This window comes from Sarcophilus harrisii, chromosome X (genome assembly GCF_902635505.1).
Source record: "Sarcophilus harrisii chromosome X, mSarHar1.11, whole genome shotgun sequence".
NCBI classification, from domain to species: domain Eukaryota; kingdom Metazoa; phylum Chordata; class Mammalia; order Dasyuromorphia; family Dasyuridae; genus Sarcophilus; species Sarcophilus harrisii.
Window position 1 is genome coordinate 42,869,062 of NC_045432.1, and position 20,684 is coordinate 42,889,745.

At 39.8% G+C, this 20,684-nt stretch overlaps 1 protein-coding gene across 5 annotated transcripts in view; it reads right to left on the minus strand.

Moving 5' to 3' along the window:
* ATP11C (ATPase phospholipid transporting 11C) overlaps positions 1-20,684 on the minus strand; it is a 193,266-nt gene that overhangs the window by 50,976 nt on the left and 121,606 nt on the right. For all 5 annotated transcript variants that reach the window (XM_031944856.1, XM_031944855.1, XM_031944854.1 and 2 more), the window contains exons 13-20: positions 18,963-19,124; positions 16,189-16,340; positions 14,851-14,922; positions 12,882-12,955; positions 11,694-11,797; positions 10,762-10,943; positions 7,007-7,267; positions 5,138-5,312 (exon numbers count right to left, since the gene is read on the minus strand). In XM_031944856.1, the coding sequence (XP_031800716.1) occupies positions 5,138-5,312; positions 7,007-7,267; positions 10,762-10,943; positions 11,694-11,797; positions 12,882-12,955; positions 14,851-14,922; positions 16,189-16,340; positions 18,963-19,124 (1,182 nt within the window). The remainder of the gene's footprint in view (positions 1-5,137; positions 5,313-7,006; positions 7,268-10,761; positions 10,944-11,693; positions 11,798-12,881; positions 12,956-14,850; positions 14,923-16,188; positions 16,341-18,962; positions 19,125-20,684) is intronic.

A 20,684-nucleotide genomic window follows, 5' to 3' on the forward strand; every position in this document is an offset into this window, starting at 1 on the left:
GGGACAAGGGATTCAAAAGCGGAGGACAGGGTCTTCTGTTGGCTAACAGAGAGAAACGGGTGGGCACGAGAAGGATGACAAGTATTTCTATGGCATCTATTTTATGTTGTTTAGTTTGCTTCACAAATATCGCTCAATTTGATCCCAACTACAACTCTCCGAAGTAGGTGTTATACCCACACTGCCGCAGCAGCTGTCTGAATAGACCTAAACAGCAGCGATGGACTCTAGAGAATAGCAAACAAATGCAGGGTCTGAAGTTCACAATGAGGGCAAGGAACAGATTTGGGAAGAATGATCAGCCTGTATTACTAGGTTCAGATGAGGGAAACAGCCACCCAAAGTGGGATGGGGGGGTGATCAAAGGAGGAGGTCGTGGAAGGAGGCAAATCAGCAAAGGATGATTTTATGAAGGGCCTTAGCCAGAATATGAAAATCACTAAGGATAAGGGCAGGGGATGAGGGGGACAGGATTCAAATATTAAAAGAAATTCTGATAGCAGTTGAAATGGAGATTCGCTCTATTCACAGGGAGATCGTGCAACGTAACCTGATGACAGCTAGTTAGAAAGAACTGCTGGCACAGTCAGGACACTGCTGAGGTTGTAGTCAGGAAGTTCTAAGGTCGAAATCTGGCCTCAGATATTCACTAGCTGGTTGACCTTTAGCAAGTCACTTAAGGTGTTCCTGCCTCAGTTTCCTTATTTATAAAATGGAGATCATAAGAGCCCCACCTTCCCGGGGTGGTGGTGAGAAGCGATTGACAGAATATTTGTGCCTGGCACGTAGTAGGTGTTATACAAATGCTAATCATTGTCCTTATTGTGATTGTTATTATTACTGTTATTATTGAGACAAGGAAAACAGGCCTATTTAGCTTTCTGTTTGTCTTCTCTGTCCAGGAGAATGGCCCTTTAAACTGGTCAGGATGACAGAAGCATGGCAAAGAGGGAAACAGACAAAAAAATTCAACAGCTCAAACAAAATGGGACTCTGACAGGTTACAATCCTGCTTAAGAGCTCCGGCTATACTTTGCCCAGTTATGGCGAGAGCCCAAAGCAAGACAAATTGGAGCCAGAAATCGAGATGAAAGACACGCATGGGGAAGATCAAGGAGGCCTGCTTCCATGACAGAGTGAGGCTTAAGAAGATTAGGGTGCTTCTGTCTGGAGCAATCTAGGATAAAGGTCTGCAGTACATTGGGAAAATCATCAAAGCTATGGCAACAAAACCTAGAAACCACAAACCCCAGCAGTGAAGGACCATTTCTCAAATCCAGAAGATACTTTTTAAAAAATACAAACCAATCCAATCAACCAAGACTTCATATATAGCAGTTACCAGGAGCAGGCAGGGAAAAGAAAATAACAATATGGAAGGGAGAAGTCTCTTTTCTCAAGAAACTTACAAATAAGTCACATGATCTCTATCTGCCTCAGTTGCTCCAACTCCACGGGAATGATAAAAGCACCTACCTCAAAGGATTGTGGTCAGGAGCAAATGAAGCACTATCTATAAAGCACTAAGCGAAGTGCCTGACACATAGTAGGTGCTACATAAATGCTGTTTCCCTTCTTATTTTTTCACAGTCTTTTCCTTCCTTCCCCCTTTTCTTGTTAAGAAACCTCTTAACCTCATCCTCAAGTATTCCCCCTTTATTCCAAGCTCTGACAAAAGAGTGACTCTTCTCTTTCCCAAGGCCACACCCATAAGACCCCTAAGTAGATGGCTCCCACCATTGGGCTCTCCACTCTTCTCTCTACCTACCCTTTCGTCTCTGCTTCTTCAAGCTTTGCCAATGGGAACGCCAGAGCCCGAGATTCAGAAGCTTGCCTTTGACCATCATGGGGCCACTTCCTTGATACCTACAAACATGTGCGAGTCCTTCTTCCCCCATTCTTAAAAAAACTATCCCTTCCATAAAAGGGGCTATATGCTCATTATTTTGAAAATGAAAGGCACATAGCATTTTGGAAGCAAAGTAGAATACTATTATGAGATCTGTGTTGCCACTGCTTACATAACGTTTTACTGGGTTGTAAATTACCTTAACACTTAATTGGACACTAACATCAAGCAAGCTATCGTCTTCTCCCTCTCCTCCCTTTTTCAGCCAACCTCCAAGGAAAAGCCGTTCACAGTCAGTATTTTTTACTTCTCTTCTTGCTCTCTTCCAAATCCTTGACAATCTGTATTCGAGCCTCATCATTCAACTAAACATGCCCTTTGCAGTCTCACCAATGATCTCTTAATTGCCAATCTGATGACCTTTTCCTAGTCCCCATCCTTCTGACCTTTTTGCAGCATCTGACACTGTCAATCACCTTCTCCTGGACACTCTCCTCTTTCTCACGTACATATGCCTATATATGTATGTGTTGTCTACGCCGGCTACACCGAGAGCTCCGGGAAGCAAATTGTTTTGCCTTAGCAACTAGCACAGCGTCAGCTACATAAAAGATACCTGATAAATGCTTGACTGATTGTTGGAATTTAGTTAGGACTTGAAGATATAAATAGGAAAAAAACTCAAATCATTTAAAAGATGATTTCTCCATAAAAGTTCTTTTTCTGTGTCACCATGGTTTGTAGGTGGCTCCACGGTGGTCATAGGCGACACTTATGGATCTCAAGCTCCGGTGCATCCACTGGCAAAGTACCAACAGGTAGATGTTAAATAATAAAACAAAAGAAAACATGTCTCAAGAGAGTAAGAATTAATTACCAAGAGACTGAACTAGGTAACAAATCCTATGAGCTTACAGAAAGGACGAGTCAGCGTGGGCTAGAGGGATCTGGGAAAGGAAGGCTTCATGGAAGCAGAGAGATTTTAGCTGATCTTGAAAATCAGATTTGAAAAAGCAAAATGAGAAGTCCATGTTCTCATTTTCCAGATGAGTATACTGAGGCCAAGGGAAGTAAAATGATTTACCCAAGATCATACAGCTACTAAATATTTAAGTGAAACAGGATTTAACCCAGATCACCCTGACTGTTAGTCTGCCACTTTACTACTACAGCCGGAGGTGGGTACTCCAAGAACAAGGGCTTAAGGATACAATGGACATTTCTGGGAAGAGTCAGAAGCCCAGCTTAATTAGAGTGAAGCGTTATTGTTAGAGAGGAAATGAGGAATGAAGAAGGTGGGGACCATATTACACAAAAATAGAAATAATCTTTATGTAACATTTCCTAAGTGTAACTGTGCTAAGCACTTTATGATTATCTCGTGTGATCCTTACAAGCCATACAAGGGTTGATGATCTCTATTTTTACAGATAAAGGAACTGAGGAAAACAGGTTAAGTGTTTAGGAAAATGTGAGGTCCCAGAAGAGGGAAAGGGATGTGGGCAATAAGGAGAGAATGAAATGGGTAGGTACAGTGGAAAAGAAATTAAGTCCAAAAGTTAGAGGCTTCCTAATTATAAGTCACTCTGCCTTAGTTTCTTCAAATATAAAATGGGAGTAATAATGAAATCTACCTAGGATAAATTCATGAGAATTTATTTGCAAAGCACTCATCACGGTGCCTGGCATTCAGTCAGTGCTATATAAATGATTATTCAAGCTTGGTTACTCATTAGCTATATGACCTTGAGCAAGTCATATTTCTCCACACTGGCTTCCTTATCTCTAGGGAGAAGACGGTGGGAAACATTTGGAAGGAACAAGAGACTGTGGCTGGATACATGGGGTGAAATCAGAGAAATGGGATGGTGGTACCATTGAGAGCGAGGGATGAAATGTACAAAAATGATAAAAGGGAGAATATGATAGGAGCAAAAAAGAATACTGAGAAAGATGATATCAGAATTACTTTTTCATCTGGTCCCAGTAGATGAGGGTGGATGGGAAAGAGAAGTCAAGAAAAGGAGTCAGTTTGGAGGCTAAGAACATGAATTCAGTCCCAGCCATAATGAGCTCAGAACAACAGCATGACATCCAAGATTGCTGCTAAAGACAAAATCACAGCCCAAATGAGAGGTCACGAGTCGAAATCTGGGTAAGCTACCCAGAGATAATCATTACAGCCATGATAATGGATGAGGGAGGCCCATTGAGAAGATTATAGGATTATAGCCTTAGAGCTGGAAGGGACCTCAGAGTTCATCTATTTCAATCTCTTCATTTTACAGCTGAGAAAAATTGGAATCCAGACTTTGTGACTTGCCCAGGATCACACAGACAGAAATGGCAGGGCTAGGACTTGATTCCAAGACTTTGGCACCAAATCACAGCTATTGATTAAGTTCTGAACAGGCCTACATTTGGGGGCAGAGGGCAGGAAGCAGAAAAAAGGTCAATGGACAAGGTAAGAGGGGATCACTGATGTCTCTTGGGAGTAGGGTTTTGGTAAAGTATGAGTACTAGGTTATAGAGTCACAAGTGGGTGTAAAGGAAGGGGGGAGCAACAGGAAAAGATCGCTCAATTAAGAAGTTCTGACAATGAAAGGAAGGAGAGAAACTGAACTGCAGCCAGATAGGTCAGAGGAGTAAAGCAGAAAGTTTACTTGTTTAAGATCACATTCAAAAGCATAGGTGAAGAGCCAGAGAGAGATGAATGCTGATTGTAATTCCTACTGGAAAACTTGGAAGAAAACAAATTGTATTTTCCAGGTGAGATCTGAACACTTCTTTCCCACTCCACCCCCAATGCAGGGCATTAAGAGTTATGGCTATTCAACAAGATTATGTGATGATCAACTCTGAGGGACGTGGCTCTTTTCAACAATAAGGTGATTCAGGCTAATTCCAAAAGACTTGTGATGGAGAAAGCCATCTACATCCATAAAGGGAACTGTGGGGACTGAGTGTGGATCTCACAACATAGTATTTTCATTTTTTTGTTGTTTGCTTGCTTTTTTTTCTTTCTCATTTTTTTCTTTTTTAATCTGATTTTTTTGTGTGCAGCAAGATAAATGTGGAAATATATACAGAAGAAATACACGTTTAGCATATATTGGATTATTTGCTGTCTAGGTGAGGGAGGTGCAGGGAAAGGAGGGAGAAAAATTTGAAACACAAGGTTTTCCAAGGCTGAATGTGAAAAACTATCTTTGCATATATTTTGAAAATAAAAAGCTACTATTTTTTTTTAAAGAAAAGAGTGGTGGCTCTTTCTCTGGTCATAGTTACCTGTGCTTTCTGTAGAGGGGCCATCCGACAACACAGAACAGCAGTGCACTTGACACAAATCTGCATAAAGATGGTTTTGTAATTGGTCGAAGTAGACTCTTGGGAAGAATTTAATATGAGTGACAAAGTTGACCCATCAATTATCAATCCATATTCTTGGTGTTCTCCCCACCCTCTAAAAAGAAAGAAGAGAAAAATATATTTGAGTTTATAAAAATTTTACATTTAATACACACACAGATATGTATACATATATGAAAGACCCAAATGAATGGATATATAAGTGGTCAAAGGGTGAGACTCAGTGAGACACCATCATGGGTATAATGTTACTGGGACTGAATGGAGACCATGCAAGAGCAATTTAAGCAAGAGAAATAAAACTAAACATGACTAGCTTAAATCAAATTAAATCATGGTTTAGGGAACGTTGATCCTTGGTGAATGTGGCAGATGAGAAAAGAAAGAAATCTATATTGAGTTCTTATAATACAGTGATTTCCCTTCAGACCCTAGGATTTCAAGAGACCAATCAAAGTAGTTCCTTCAATGTGTGGTACTATCAATTGTCATTTCTCAACAGATAATGGTCAAAGAATAAAAAAGTTTGTTAGCATATTAAGCACCGAGCATATAAAAAGTTGTTACAGATGACTAATACTAAGACAAAATGCAAATTAACAAAAGATAATACTGAAGTTTTACTTCATATCTCTCAAAAGACAAGATAGATAGAAATAGTCAATCTCTAAGAGGAAGTGAGAAGACAGGCATGTTAAAATACTGTTGGTGTAGCTGCCAGATGGTTCAACCATTGCAGAAAACAGTTTGGATTAATTTGAGAAAAGTGGTTAAACACTTTATACTCCGTGACACAACAATCTCAGTAATGGGCATCTACTGCAAAGTCCAAGTCAGAAACAAAAGTTTGATTTATACCAAACTGTTCAAAGCCACGCTCCTTGTTGGTAGTCCAAGTGACCACCACTTAGACAACGAATGAACAAAGTGATACGTGAACGTAATGGCATGTTATCGGGCTATATATATATGAGGAATTCAGATGAACTGATGCAGAGTAAAGAAAGTGGAACTGGGAGAACAGTAGATACCATGACTATAGTAATGTAAATGAAAACAATATTTAAAAGCAGTTAAGTTTTTAATAATGACAATGAGCAAACAGTCTTAGAAAAAGGATGATGAAACGCATCTCCATCCTCTCATTAGGGAGAGACTGTGGATGCCCAATGATATACAATATTAAATTATTGCTGCCTCAGTGGGTTCCACCCCACCATGAGAAGTGAAGGTTCAATAGTGGGAAGGGGACTTCTGAAAATAACTATGGAATAAACATAAAAGATAGCAAGTATTGAACGAAATTTCTGAAAATAACTGTGGAATAATTATAAAACATATCAACTACTGAATGGGATTTCTGAAAATAACTTGTGGAATAAACATGAAAGATATCAATTAAACTTCTTTTTAAAGTGTGATCACTGATTGGTATCTGTTCCATCACTTTTAGGTCCTTCTCAAATCATCAGAGTAAAATTAAATTAAAAATAAGAAGCTATAAAATAATTTTCTAAAATCCTTTTTTTTCTTTTAATATGGATACTGATTACTGATAAGCATAGGGATTTATGCCTTTTGCTTTTTGGGTAAGCTTTATGAAAATCTAAATTGATTGTATTTTTAGACAGGAAAGGGAAGATTCCACTACCTTTTGTGGGTGAGTTATCAGTGGAATTACTCAAGGACAGATATGTGTCTCTGAAGATGACAAAAGCACGGCAAAGGAAAAGAATGGGAAATTGGCAGCAAAAGGCCTGTCACCCATCTACTCGTCTCTTTTCTTACTTTTTGATGCTTCTACGTTTGGGGAATCCATATATCAACTTCTTATGGTAATCAACTAGCAGTTCGTGCAATAGATCTTCTCTTCTTTCACTGTCTCCAATGGTGCGAGTGGTCAGCTCCAGGAGTTCAGTGTTAGTCTGGAAGAGGCGGCAGGCATAGCAGGTAGACTTGGCCGTCTCCATTTTATCTCCGGTGAGCACCCAGACTTTCATACCTGCCTTGTGCAAGGCTTCAATAGTCTCAGCTGCTTGATCCTGCAGCCTTAAAGGAAAAACAAAATTTTTTTTTCTCCCTCCAGATCTCCATTCATTCCCAATGTCAATTTCACAAAATTTATTTTAATCTGAATTCACAATTTCTTCCCAATCATGAAACTATACCTTGTTCTGGCTTCTTCCTTTGTATCCCACTGCCTGACTCCACGCCCCTTCCTCCACACACAGACCTTTACAATATTTCAAGCCATCCATTTATTGATTAATTTTGGTTTTCAGAATTAAAATGCAACCCTTGTGATATACTACGGTATAACAAAACTAGGAATGACACTCATTGCTCTTAGCTCAAATATTTGGAAACTCAGCAAATGCCTATCTTATTGTCATTTATGCTAATTTCATTAACTCGGTCTCTCCTGTATTTCTATCTGATGAAAGAAAAAAAAGACTGGTGACTTTCATATCTCTGAAGTGCACTTTGAGTGGACAATAAGGAAGGATGAAGAATCACCATTTTAGGGGAGTTGTAAAAACAGGATGATTGAATTGAATAATTCTGGCTGTTAAGACTAGAATCCTAGGGGCAACTAAATGGCACTATAGTGGTTAGAGCACTAGTCCTGGAGTCAGGAGGCCCTGAGTCACTTAAACCATAGTGGGGGGTTGAAGGGAGAACCCCACCAAGAGTGAAAGAGTAGGGAAGGCAAGAAGTGCAACTAGGTGGCTTCTGCAGGCCTTCTTCATAATTAAAAAAAATGCTAAACAAACGGTTGTTTTGTTTGGGGAAGGTGTTCTGGACTCATGACTTCACTAGGGTGAGACACTATCAATTCTGAAACTCCATCTGTCAAAAGAGATTGGCTACTTGTCTGAAATGTATAGCATCCCTGGCACATAGAATATGCTTAATAAATATTTGTTGCTTGATGGAGGAAGAATGAAGTACCATGAGAATTAACTCAGGAATCGGAGGCCCTATCTTGAAATCCTCTCATTTTCATAACCTAATCTGTAAAATGAGAGGGTAAATACAAGGTCTTGAAAGTCCTTTCCAATTCCAGAGCTTTAGCCTGGAACCCCTGTAAAAGCAGGGGGAACAGTGTGATACAAGGGAAACAACTCTGGATTTAGAGTCAACAGGCACTGTTTTGGAATCTCAGTTCTACTACTTACTATGTGCATAACCTTAAGCAAGCCACTCCTGTTCTTTAGGCCTCAGTTTGCTCATCTGTGAAAAAATGGGCTAGATGGCCTTCTTAACACCTCCTACCCGGGAGTCCCTCCTGGAAGGTAGATATCTGGGAGCTCCTCCCAGAAGGTCTGTTTCAGGCCAGCAAGTAAGAAATTCACCTCATCATTTCCCACCTGGTTGACCTCATGAATTTGCTGATCTCCAGAAAGTCTTTCTTCCACAAGATCCCAACTCAGAAAATTACCCCGCCTTGAATGATTCCCCTCTGAGTTACAGGACGTCATTATGCCCCTATGTGGGGAACCTGTCCCAACACATTTCACATTTCTTTCTGTGGACTGTCTTTCCCCATTGGATTCTAAGTTTCTTGAAGTCAGGGACTGTCCCATCCCTCTCCTTGTATGCCCTACTGCTTAGCACAAGCACATGACATATAGTAGATACTTACTATTAACCTCTGAGGTTCTTTTCCATTATAGATCTATGACCTTAATGTAACCTTTGTGGGGTCTCGGTTTTCTCCTCTGTAAAATGAGGGAACTGAACCAGATGGATTCTGAGGCTCTGCCAAGCTCCAAGACCTCAGATGCACTGACTTGCTCCATTTCAAACAGCTAGTGAATATCAGACGGAGGCCCTGCCCCCAAATCCCCCTGATTCCAAGTCGGGCCCCTCTATCTACTTGGCCAGGTTTCCTTGAAGAGAAGAGGATCTTATTAAAATGGATAGAACCTCCTCCTCACCTAAGGGTAGAATTCTTGAAGCCTGAAATGAGGATTAATATCTGTGAGTAACTTGGGCTCTGCTTAAGCTTTAGGAGGATGAAATGATGAAGCTTATCACATTTCCAAACCATTCGCATGTCTGTTCTGAATATTGACTATTTCTGATAGGAAGGGTTGATGTGTCTGCCTTATAATAAGAAAGAGGGGAAAGTATGAAGATAGTCAAGAGACTAAAAAGTCAGCTGTAAGGCAGGATAAACATGAAGCTTGAGGCTCACTTTGGGAGGACTGAAGTCACCTTTAGTAAAATCATCTGCGACTTAAGTAGGTTATATAAATCTGTGGCCAACACAGGAACACAGCTCTTATTCCATTTCATTAGCCTGGAAGAAGTATTAAAGGGCTGGGGCCATTCTGGGAGGCGCTGAGGTACTTAAAGACAGGGAGAAATGGCTTAGAATCCTCCCCTGTGAAGCTTCTGAGTTATGTGAGTGAACCTCTCTGGGCCTTCATATGTATTCCCATTTGTAAACTAGGAATAAGCATAACTCTCACCTATCTCACAGGATGGTGAAGATCGAATGGGATAATGTCTATAAAGTATTTTGTAACTTAAAAATGCTGTCAGTCATTCATTATTTGTCCTGCACTCTCTCAGTAACATCCATATGAACCCTTTCCAATCTACAAAAGCCACTGCCCCCAAGAAGGCTTTCCCAATTTCCTCAGGCTCTCACCTCAACATGAATTATTACAGTACTTTTGAAGCTCACTAACGAGCTTCCCCTATATTGCCTTGTACTGCAATTAGCTGGGGAAATACCCTACGCCGGGAGGAAGGAAGATCCTTCTCACTAGAGGTGTTCAATTATGTTTGCACTGGCTTTCGAGTATCACGGAAGCATTGGGAATCAGCAGTAGATCATCCCTTGAAGGATATCTAGTCTAATTGCACTCCTCCCTCAGTTTACAGGAAGAACACATAGGCCAACATGGGAACACAGCTCTTTCACTTCATTAGCCTGGGAAAAGTAACCATGGATAAGGGTTGTCAAATTGAATTCAAGAAATGCCGATTAAGTAAGAGCTTGCTCCATGGTAAGCCCGTGTGGGCATATATGAGCCTACATGGTCTGTACAAGGTGTTGGAGATAAAAAGAGAAAACTGAAAGGAGCCTCCACAGTCACATTCAGCTCCACAGGTGATGGATACTAAGGTGAGAATTCTAACAATCAGGGAGGATTAAGAGAGGCCTAAGAAGCGGTACCTGGGCTACACTTCAAAGGAAATGGGGATCCTATGGGGGTAGATGTGAAGAGGACAAGGGAGGTGAGAATCTAGAGCAGAGCAAAGGAATGATATGTTTAGAGCAATTTTATGACTATCAGTCTGACAGCTTTGAGGATAATGGACTGGAGAGGAGGTAGTCAGAGAAATAAATGAAAAAGCTATTGTAATAGACCGGGCAAGCAATAATAAGTGTAAGAACTAGGATAAACTGAACTCTCCACTGTTGAGTGGACAGGGACAAGACTGGGGTCACCCAATGAATAATTGGCAGAGTCACAATTGGGACCCAGGGTTCTTGACTCTTGATCCTGTACCACTTTCTTATTTACCTGTCTTCTACTGCAGTAGATCCAATTAAATTCATGTCAGTCTCGATTTCATCGAAAACCTTTGCTAACTTTTCTTCTCTCTCTTGTAAAGCCATCCTGTTTTCAAGGATCCGACGGTTAATTTCACGATATTCCTCACGAGTGTATTCTTTATAGGCTACACACAGTGTTCGATATCCATCCTGGAAGCAAACGACAAAGTGGCCTCTGGTTGCCATACCAGGCACAAATCTAATTTAGGACTTTTGAAATGCTTCTGGACTATTTATGTATATATAATAGACATGAACCCATTCACATGACAATGACTGGGAATTCAATCTTAAATCAAAGCTAACCATTTTGTAGTTTTAGTGCATAAAATAGTTCATTTTGTAAAAGTTACTGTCCTGGTAAATGATGCCAGAGCTTTAACTAGCAACACTGAAGAGGAAAAAAAACCCAGAAAAGACGAGGAAAAAATAAGCAAAGTAATAAATGGCATAAAAAAGTATAATGGAAAAACAACATTTGTTGGCAAAATGGTGAGATTGAGGGTAACCACTGAACAGCACATCTGCTCTACTGATATCCTTGAAATATAAAGAGAAAGCAAAGAATCACTTTGTAGGACATATGAAGGACCTCCTGGAGCAAACTTTTGGAATGACAAAGATAAGAATGGCATTGAATGGGGTAGGCATGGATGGGCTGCTATCAGCATTTGGGTACTCCAAAGAAAGGGAAGGAAAATACTGTACTAACAGAGGTTGGACAAGTCTCCAGAACTACAAATTCATCCTAGAAAATTAGGGGAGTTTCTCAAAAGAGAGAGAGAGAGAAAATATCCCTCAATACGGCCCTCTCCAAATCGAAGGTGTACAATAAATATTGAATCAAAATGTGTTTAAAGAGGAAACTTCCATACCAAGCTGTCCTTAGGGACCACTTACCATTGCATTGCGTTCCACATGGACTTTAGTCTGTTCTATCTGGTCCCTTTTCACCCTGGGGAAAATAGCTGAGTCTGCTCCCTTACAAAAGAGAAATATGTTACCTAGAATTAAAAAAAAAAAAAAAAAAAAACAGAAAATGTGAGTGAAAAACATGACGCTATTAACAATGCAGTTTCATACAATACATCTTTATTAAATGCCTACTAGGTAAGGAGCAACAATAAAAACAATAGTGCCAGTCCTCAAGGAGCTTACGTCCTATAAAAAAATTTATCTAAGTAATGTAATTAAGATCTGTTTTCATAAAAATTTGAAAAATTCAATGTAGCTATAAGCCCCTTGGAATGAAAAAGAAATATAGATGAATGAGGAGAAATAGTCAAATGAACATTGAGTCCCAGCTATCTTTTAGCGGGTCTACCCTGCGACTGCGACACCGTGCCCCGGAGGACGGTGCCCTTTCATTTCTACCATTCTTGCCTCAGGTCCCCGATGATGTGATTGGGAATCCATTCTCTCTAGGCAGACTCCCTCTCTATATCTCACCATCTTTTCATTCTCCCTACTTTCTAGCACTCAAGCCAGAATTAATATTGCTGTTGCTGCTGGAAAGGATGTGGCGGTCCACCACGTTCCTGGGGATGCCAAGATTCATCATCCTTGTAACTTTCCTTCCTGAATATCATTCCTCAGCCCATGTCTTCTCCAATTAGAATGTAAGCTCCCTGAAGGAGCCTTTATATTTGCAAAATTCCCAGCACTTAGCAGAGTGCCTGGCACTCAATGCATACTTAACAATTGCTTTTTCATTTATTGACTCACTCTCAGTTTTCCTTCATAAAGCCTGCCCCATTAGCAAAATGGGAAAAATTGTCATCTCTTGAAGGGTTGCTGTAAACTTGAGCCATCCCTCTGAATCTAGAATATCTACATCTTGCCACTAGACCCATATGGCTCTGGAGGAGAAGGTAAGACTGGCGACTGGACTTTGCACAGGCTTTCAATCACTTAAATCTGACTCATTTGTATATGATGGCAACACCTCCCCAATATCCGGATCCTCTCCAAGAACAAAGAATAATCAACAATAATTCAAATAAGCTATTGTTCACAGAGGTGCTTGAAGGCAAAAAGGCCCCTCGGGATGGTCAGACATCACCATGGGCATGATTCTTTGACACATACCTCGAGCATTTCTCACAATCACACTCATCCGTCTCCGAGAAGAATCAAAGTGTAAAGTATGAAGAAGTTCAAACCTTTGGGGAAAAAAAAAGAGACAGAAACCCAAATTATATTAAGAATAAGGGGGCAGCTAAATGGTGCACTGCATAGAGTACTGGCCCTAAATTCAGCAGGACCCGAGTTCAAATCCAGCCTCAGACACTTAACACTTCCTAGCTGTATGACCCTGGGCAAGACACTTAACTCCAATTACCTTAGCAAAAAACAAAAAACAAAAAGGGGGGGGGGGGGCCCTAAACTGTGGTCATACTAAGAAACAACCAAATAACATAGTGTGTGGGGGAGGAGGAGTTATTTTGTTTTCTGCTTTTTTTTTTTTTTTAATAAAAAGGCTCAAAAAAAAGTTCAGTCCTTCAACAAATGTTTGCTTGTCATTTGCTTAATAAATGCTGGTTAACTGAGGGGGAAGGAGAGAGAGGAAGAGAAATCGATTATGTCATTAACAAAAATAATAAAAATGGGAATGTAATAGATGACTAAAAAGAGTATATAGTGCTCTAAGAACAGATGAGGGAGAGATGTCGCTTCTAGCCAGAGGATGGGGACAGCTTTCTAAACTACGTTGCTTGTGACCTGGGCATTGTAAGATGGGGCAGCTGTCACCAGGTGGTGCTGCTGAGAGAGTGTGTTCATAAGTACAGATCTGGAACTGTAATGACTTTTAGCAGTCATCCAGTTCAACCCAGTCATGTTTTTAAAATAAAAAGAGCCAGGGCCCAGAAATGTTAAGTGACTTGCTCACTTAACCAAACTACACAGCAAATAAATGGCAGACACGGAAAGGAAGTCAGTTCCTCTGACACCAGATCCCATGCTCATTTCAATGTCTTCCTGGCTCAGAAGACAGGCCCTTAATCCACTATGACACACTGCCTCCAGGCTATGGCAATATTTTTATTCATTGCTCACGTCAGAGATTCCCTCATAAGCCCTTAAATGTCTGACTCGCATTAATTTGTAAACATATTCACCGGACAAAGATACTAGAACAGAGATAAGCCCATGTTTTTCCAAATGTCTTGCAGCTCAGAAAATAGTCTCCCACACATGATAATCCACAAGAATTTATGACTTTGTTCAAGTCTGAAATTATAAGCTAAGGCCAAAGGTGGCTGAGAAGTCCTGAGGTCAAGAGAGGACTGTGGGAACGACAACATAGCATTTTCACTCTTTTTGTTGTTGTTCGCTTGCATTTTGTTTTCTTTCCGATTTTTTTTTCTTTTTAGATCTCATTTTTCTTGTGCAGCAAGACAATTGAATAAATATCTATACATATACTGTATTTAACATGTTTAACAAAATTGGATTACTTGCCATTTACTGAAGGGAGTGGGGGGAAGGAGGTGAAAATTTGGAACACAAGGTTTTATAAGGGTCAGTGTTGAAAAATTATCCATGTATATGTTTTGAAAATAAAAAGCTCTAATTAAAAAAAAAAGTCCTGAGGTCAGAGCAAGCTGATCCAGCAATATAAGCTATTGACCTACACCACTGTCACTCTCTCAGAATGAATGTCACTTTGACCTAGTCCATTAGGGCTCAATTTGTCAGCCATGGAAAATTTTCATACCAAAGCCAGATAACTACCATTTTACTAGGGAGCAAAGTCACTAAATTCAGCTTTTCACTCACAGATCCCAGGTTCGTCAAAGCAAAGAGGTCCTCTGTTCTTTCATTATTATTATTTGTTTTTGTGAGGCTACTTGGGTTAAGTGACTTGCCAAGGGTCACACAGCTATTAAGTATAAGTGTTAAGAGGCCATATGTGAACTTTGGTCCTCCTGACTCAAGGGTTGGTGCTCTTCTCTGTTCTTTATTTGGACCCTAACTTTCTTTGTGGTCCTTTCTGAATTCATGGCCTATTTACCAAGATGTCAAGGAAATGAGACCTGTTATTAACTCTACTTACTCTTCAATTTCATTGGACTGATTTTCCAATTTCATGCGGCCATCCTTAAGTCCCAAATAGGTATAGCCATACCTGCAAAAGAGCAAACGGACACTTAAAATATTTCACATATTGTCCCAGTTATCATCAGCATCATCGTGTCTAGACCTCTGATTTCATTCAGATGGAGAACTTCCTCCACAAAAATAGAATGGCAGTTATGGATGATAGTCTTTTAAAAGCAGACATTCTTATATCTTTTTCTTGTCCTGGACCCCCCTGAGAGTCTGGTGAAGTTTCAAAAGCACTTTTTAAGTGCATGGAATAAGGCACATGATTATACTAAAGATGTCACATTTTCCTAGTCAAGTTGAGACACCCCCTGAAATTCCCATGAACTCCTTAGGAGTCTCTAGAATCTGGTAAAGACCTTTCATCTTAGAGCGCTGTAAAGATAGCGACATCCCTCTGCTCTAACATCCATGCAGGGATGGAGACTGAACACCCCTCTCCCTAACTCTAAACTTGGTCATGAATATCCACCAAGTCAACCCAGCTCCTGCCAAGATTAGCATCCTTTTCATCTTCGGTGACAGAGATTAGACAAAAAATGGCCCATGGCCTATCATTCTTTTATGTTTAATATTCCATCACCTATGGTACAGGGTGGTCAAAATGATAACTGACAAAAAGTAAACACTCTACGAGTTGATATTTGAAAAACGACAAGATCTTATTTTTGTCGAACTCTGTGATTTAACTGAAGAAATTAGGCGACACAGTGGATAGAGCACTGGATCTGTAATCAGGAAGACCTGACTTCAAATCCAGCCTCAGAAAATTACCAGCTCTGTGACTGAAATAATACTTGAAAAGTACTTAGCACAGTGCAGGTGCTTACTAAAGGCTTGTTTTCTTGTTTCCTAACTGGCAAGAAGAACTACAAGTATAGAAACTCCCTCTGCTGAGACTGATTGGCAACTTGTAGCCATAGAAAGTTGCTTGGGATACCAATAAAAAAAAGCCTAAAAAAAGTTCATTCATACAAAGAATGAATAATTCATCGTCTCCAGCTCACATGGAGTCAAGTCTTGAACCCGTCTTCCAGACTCAGAGGATAGCCCCCCTAATCCACTATGACACACTGTCCCAAGCATATATCAATACTTTATATTCACTGCTCACGTCAGAGACTCCCTCACATAAGCCTTTAAATGTCTGCCTCTGATTCTCTGTATTAATTTGTAAACATATTCACTAGACAAAGACACTGGAACAGAGATAAACCTATGGTTTTTCTCCATCTCCTACAGCTCAAAAATAAAATCCTCCTCAGGAGAAAAATAAGACTCTGCTTACTTCTGAGCCCCCTTTACCAAAGCAATTTCATCAGGGGATGAGGAGATGTACGTTAACTCTGCCTCTTCGACGATTCCATCGATATCATCTTTCACTTGGGTTTCCACAGTATGACACAGGCACAGGGCCCGCAGAAAGAGCTGTTCTCGACTCTGCAATTGCAACAATAACAAAGTGTATCAGTTTTAGTCACTGAGGATAAGATAAGAAGGGACCTCAAAGGTCATCCAATCCAACTTTTCTTCCCAAATCTAGGATGAGCAGGCCCCAAACCTCTACTTAAAGATCTCACAGTGTTGAGGAACCCACTACCTCTCAAGGTCCACTTTAGGCTGGCTCTGAATCAAAAAGGATTTAAATTTCACTAAGACTAAATGTGAATTTGGAATTCTAAATTTAAAAAAGATATTAAAATTGTGTTTGCATGTGATTGGGAAAAAAAAATTAGGTGTTTAAAAAAAAATCTTTCTCTCCCCAACCAGGAGTTCCTACCTCTACTCTCAGAAGAACAAAATTAAAAAACACAGAAAAGACATCATCAGAAGAGGCCCTTATATAAAACAGAGGGGTCAAGCATGTGGCCCAAAAGTCATATTGGCAGCAACACACTCAAACCAGATTAAAATGTAATTAGAAAATATTTCTTGAAATAAATAAAATGACAACAAAACAAAGATAGCATTAAATTTGGCAACGGACATATGGCTATAACCAGATTCCTGACCTCTATTTCCACTTGATACCACTGACATATACACAGTTCAGTGGATATGGGCAGTTCCTTCCACTAATCTCATCTACATCTTGTACTCTAGGCAAGCCTCTAAAAAGGCTTGGGGGCACTTCACTACAACTCAAGAAATCAAAATTATAAGGTAAACAGAATCTTATCCATTCAGAAGGTTATATTAAGTCATAAACCAAGCAGAGTCGTCTAGTGCCCCTGGCAGTCTCTGCTTTTAAGTCCCAATACCTCCAAGTATTAGGTATGTTAACACTTTCAGAGCAGAACAAGATTAGATGATCCAGGAATAAATCAATCAGACTCTAAAATAAATACCAGCCTAAAGGCCTCCCTCAGAAGAAGGCAGGAAATTAGGTTTAGTAGGAGTCTGGATGGTTAAGTGTCCAAATCAGAGGACCTTCCCTCAAGGAAATTATTCAGTTGAATGGCAAGCAAGAGTGACAATCAAATATTTCCTTCAACATCTCCTCTCCTTCCTCAACTGTAAAATGAAGGGGGGTAAGCCACCACACATCTGTCAGATTGGCTAAGATGACAGGAAAAGATAATGACGAATGTTGGAGGGAATGTGGGAAAACTGGGACACTGATGCATTAGTGGTGGGGCTGTGAACAGATCCAGCCATTCTGGAGAGCAATCTGGAACTATGCTCAAAAAGTTACCAAACTGTGCATACCCTGTGATCCAGCAGTGTTTCTATTGGGCTTACATTCCAAAGAGATACTAAAGGAGGGAAAGGGACCTGTATGTGCAAGAATGTCTGTGGCAGCCCTCTTTGTAGTGGCTAGAAACTGGAAACTGAGTGGATGCCCATCAGTTGGAGAATGGCCGAATAAATTGTGGTATGTGAATATTATGGAATATTATTCTGTAAGAAATGACCAGCAGGATGATTTCAGAAAGGCCTGGAGAAACTGACAGGAACTGATGCTGAGTGAAATGAGCAGAACACATCAACAACAATACTTTATGATGATCAATTCTGATGGACGTGGCTCTCTTCAACAATGAGATGAACCAAATCAGTTCCAATTGTTCAGTGATGAAGAGAACTGTGGGAAGAGTGTGGAACACAACATAGCGTTCTCACTTTCTCTGTTGTTATTTGCTTGCATTTCATTTTCTTTTTCAGTTTTTCTTTTTCTTCCTTTTTGATCTGATTTTTCTTGCACAACAAAATAATTGTATAAATATGTATACATAAATTGGATCTAACGTGTATTTCAGCATATTTAACATGTATTAGACTACATGCCAGCTGGGGAGGGAGTGGGGGGAAGGAAGGAAAAATATGGAACAAAAGGTTAGCAAGGGTCAATGTTGGAAAAATTACCCACATATATGCTTTGTAAATAAAAGGCTTTAATTTTTTTTAAAAAATGAAGGGGTAAGCTTAGATATCCCCTAAAATTCTCTTGCTGGTCAACAGGGAGGAGGGCATTTATAGGGGAGAAAAGAAAAGGGCTAGCAAGAATGATATGGGGGAAAAAAGGACACTGAAGAATTTTTTTTTAATGACTAGAAGAGAACAGAAGGAAGTTCAGAGGGAGATACAGACAAGATCAGTTCTGCACTGTGTTGAAAGGAGATTAGCAGTTCCATTTATAACATTTATTTCCTGTTTTTTGTTTATGGAAATGTTTCTATGGAAATTTGTCAAGTCTGAAATATCAAAAAATTAAGATAAAAAAAAGCACTTTTCCACTCTAATATTTGATGCTAAATAAAATATCCAATCTTCTAAAGCCTCCTTTTGAAGGCCTGGGAGGAGTGGGAGGAGCAGGATCAAGACTGCAAAGGGCTAACCAAAGCTCTGGCTATTTGGTTCCCTTCCATTCCCCACTCCCACCTCACCCCAATAACATTTTACATTGAAACTCCATATAGGATCGATCCCCTCAAGAGGATTGATGTGTAGTGTAGACTGCTATTACCATCTTTGAAGGCACTGCTATAGCAGATCTATTGGAATTCTCTCAAGGCAGTGACTATGAATAAAAAACAAGCCCATCCAACTACAATTACCAACCTTTTCTGCTCTTCCAGGCTGTGGCTGAGCTCCATCAGTTTCAGAGAAAGCCTCCGTTTCTGCAGTTTCCTGCTTATAAGAGTGCCCATCTATGCAACATTCGATAAATTCCATAGTGTTCTCGGTAAGTGTTCCAGTTTTGTCAGTAAATACATATTCCACCTTAAACATGTATACACACGCACAATAACACACACAAAAGGAAGAGAAAGCAGAGTGTAAATTCCCTGAGGTCAACGGTTAGTGTGGATCTTTGTGGAAGGCCAGCTGCTAGCTGGGACAAGGTAGGTCAAGAATTCATAAATGTTTCTTCATTGTCATCCATTTCTAACCCAATTTCTACCAAGGAACACATATTAAGGTGTCAGAAATGACGTAAAAGTATTTTGCAAATCCTTTTAAAATGTATTTTACTTATCTTAAAGGTCTAGAGGAAAGGTTAGCAATTCTCAACTGGAAAGGCTTTTGCAGACTATGTAATCCAACCATTTCATTTAAGGCAGCCTGACAAACTGGAGTTCTGAACTTCTTTCTTCTTTATGTAACATTTCAAGGACTACGGCAGGGATTGTTAAAATAATAGCTTCTAGTAATTAAGTAAGAATATAATGATGTCAGCTTATCTTCAGAAGACAATCTTCAGTACAACTTCAGTAAAAGACAGATGACAAAAATGACTTGGACTTCCTTGTGTCCTCTTGGGAGAACATCGGTGAAGTGATTGTCTGCTTGTTCCAAAAGTATTTCTTTAAGTTTAAAATATGTTTACCATGTGTTCTGCAAATGCCTATCAATCTCCTTCCTCTTTCCTGGCAAAGAAATGTTAATGTTTCTAAAACTTACTTAAGGTGATGGGCAATGAGTATATGTACTTTTGTTAGCATATTTTCTCCCTCTGTTACAGTCTAGTTTACAGGTTTCTCTACTTTGATTCTCTTCATTAAAAGACAACTTGGAGATTATGGTGGCATTGATTAAAAAACAATGTTCAAATTTTTATGGACCAATATAATTTTCAGACAACTAGAGGTGATAATTTGATCTAAGATAATATTCCAGATCTTTGATGCTTTTGTTTATAGGCTGAGTTCTCCAGGCAGCCAAGTGCCCCACTAAATAGATCACCAGGCCTGTAATGGGGAAGACCACAATTCAAATCCAGACTCAGATGCTTACTAGCTGGTGACATTGGGCAAATCACTTTACCTCCTCTATTTGTCACAGTTTCTGCATTTACAAGAAAGATACACGATAGCACCTGCCTCAAAGGGTTGTTGTAGGGAATCAAATGAAATACCTGTAAAGCTCTTTGCAAAGTGCTATATAAATGCTAGCTATTATTATTTTGCAGTCTATTTGTATTACAGGGATTTGTCATCAATCATTCCATCCAAGATAGCAGCTTCCGGCGTGGAATTCTAGTCACCAGATCATGTATTGTTAGGTTTAGGGTACACGCTATATTTCTGCAGGCTGTAGTTACACAGTTTCTACCATTTCCTCAAATGATTTGCATTGATTAGATTAAGACCCAACACCAGAAGGATAACGTGATCGTAATTACTGGTAAAGATGACCTGGTCCAGCATAGCCATCAAAAACCTTTCTTTTTTCAAAAATAAGTCCACATGACTGACATTTGACACTTCCTGGTTTACACATTGTTAACAAATGATTGGCAGAGCTGATGACGTTGCCCATGAAGGGCCTTTTTGGGCCAAC